At 37.3% G+C, this 1527-nt stretch overlaps 1 protein-coding gene across 1 annotated transcript in view; it reads right to left on the bottom strand.

Annotated features, from left to right (window-relative positions):
• Positions 1-882, bottom strand: part of LOC135200421 (tubulin alpha-1 chain-like) — a 16291-nt gene extending 15409 nt beyond the window's left edge. The window contains exon 1 of the mRNA XM_064229052.1: positions 757-882. Within this exon, the coding sequence (XP_064085122.1) occupies positions 757-759 (3 nt within the window). The 5' untranslated portion in view covers positions 760-882. The remainder of the gene's footprint in view (positions 1-756) is intronic.
• Between the last annotated feature and the right edge of the window lie 645 nt (positions 883-1527).

Below are 1527 nucleotides of genomic sequence, written 5' to 3'. Positions count from 1 at the left end.
GCTTAGGATCAAAAGATTTGTTTTCATTGCTTAGATGTGTGTGGGTGTATTTTCAAACGAAATGCACGGTGGTAAATCTGTAATTGTAGTGTCTTGATTACAGGCATTGCCCGAGTACTTAAACTATCGTGATAAACTTGAAGTCGGCCATGTCTTTACTTTTTATAAAGTGGGATTGACTGTGCACTATCAATCAAATAGAATGATTTTGTTGCTGTGCAGAAAGTCTGTCAACAAGGTGGTAAAAGATGGTGAGATATAAAAGATTTCACAAGGCACTGTACATTATTTGATAAGTGACAATGAGGTAGATGTTCTGAAAGATATATTGTACGGGCCTTAAAAGTCTAGGCACCTTGTCTGAGTGATTCACGAGTTGAACATTTCGTAAAGGGCGTTAGTTCTCTCTCTCTCTCTCTCTCTCTCTCACACACACACACACGCACACACACACATACACCCAATCACATACCACATGCATACATACATACACAGGCGCGTATGACAACTTAAATCTATCAAACTTATATCTAAAAAATCACAGTTATACATATAACCTCTCTCGCTTACACACGCACACATACACACACACACACACACACATATTCACCGAATTATTCTTGCTCTCTCTTACCTAAAACTTTCAACTTATAGACAACCGCCCTCTCTCTCTCTCTCTCTCTCTCTCTCTCTCTCTCTCTCTCTCTCTCAAGTACACGCATGATTAATGAATGTTACAAAACCACATCTACTAACCATGATTCGGTAGTTAATACAACGATAAAAAAAACAAGTGTTTGCGGTTTAACGAAAACTTCCGGTGCTGGCTGTACGAGGGTGCCCGCTGCCGGCTGTAGACTGAGAACTGAGTGGCACTCACGGTGCCAAAGTCTCCCGGGTTGGCGCCAGTGCCAAGAAGAGAGAGAGAGAGAGAGAGAGAGAGAGAGAGAGAGAGAAGAGGTGAGACACTAATTTTAGACATTACTGAGCGCGTGGGTTTTTAAGAACGAGGCAACAATTTTTATGTAGTTTTTTTTTTTCTTCTTTTGCCAATAATTTTTACCGTTAAGAAGTCGATCTTTCATCTTTTTTAAGGAGAAAAATGATACATTTTTTATTCAAGTAATGCGGACAGGATTTTAGAGCACTGAATTTAGATATCACTGGACGCGTGGGTTTCTAAATGTACGAAAATATAGTTTTCCCGTTTAGTTATTGCTCTCATTTTTAACGCCAAGACGGTAAACCTTTCATCTTTTATAAAGAGATAAAAGTCGTATTTTTCTTTCTAGATTAATGTGAAAGGAGTTTTAAAAACACATTTGATTCATGTAAATTGCAAAAACGTTCCGTACCGGATTGATTGAATACTTCTTATATTTCAATAATTTACATACATTTTTATTTAGCTTTTAATTTCTTCATTTTTTTTATAACTGATCTCTTCTTTCTGTGTATTTCCAATGACCTTCTGTTGCCTCTAATGAATGACCACCTTAATATTCTTCGGAAGGTTGAATAATAATA

The sequence above is a fragment of the Macrobrachium nipponense genome, chromosome 26 (genome assembly GCF_015104395.2).
Source record: "Macrobrachium nipponense isolate FS-2020 chromosome 26, ASM1510439v2, whole genome shotgun sequence".
In the NCBI taxonomy this organism is placed as follows: Eukaryota; Metazoa; Arthropoda; class Malacostraca; order Decapoda; family Palaemonidae; genus Macrobrachium; species Macrobrachium nipponense.
The sequence above is the reverse complement of the archived record's forward strand: the minus strand, read 5'-3'. Positions and strand labels throughout refer to the sequence as shown.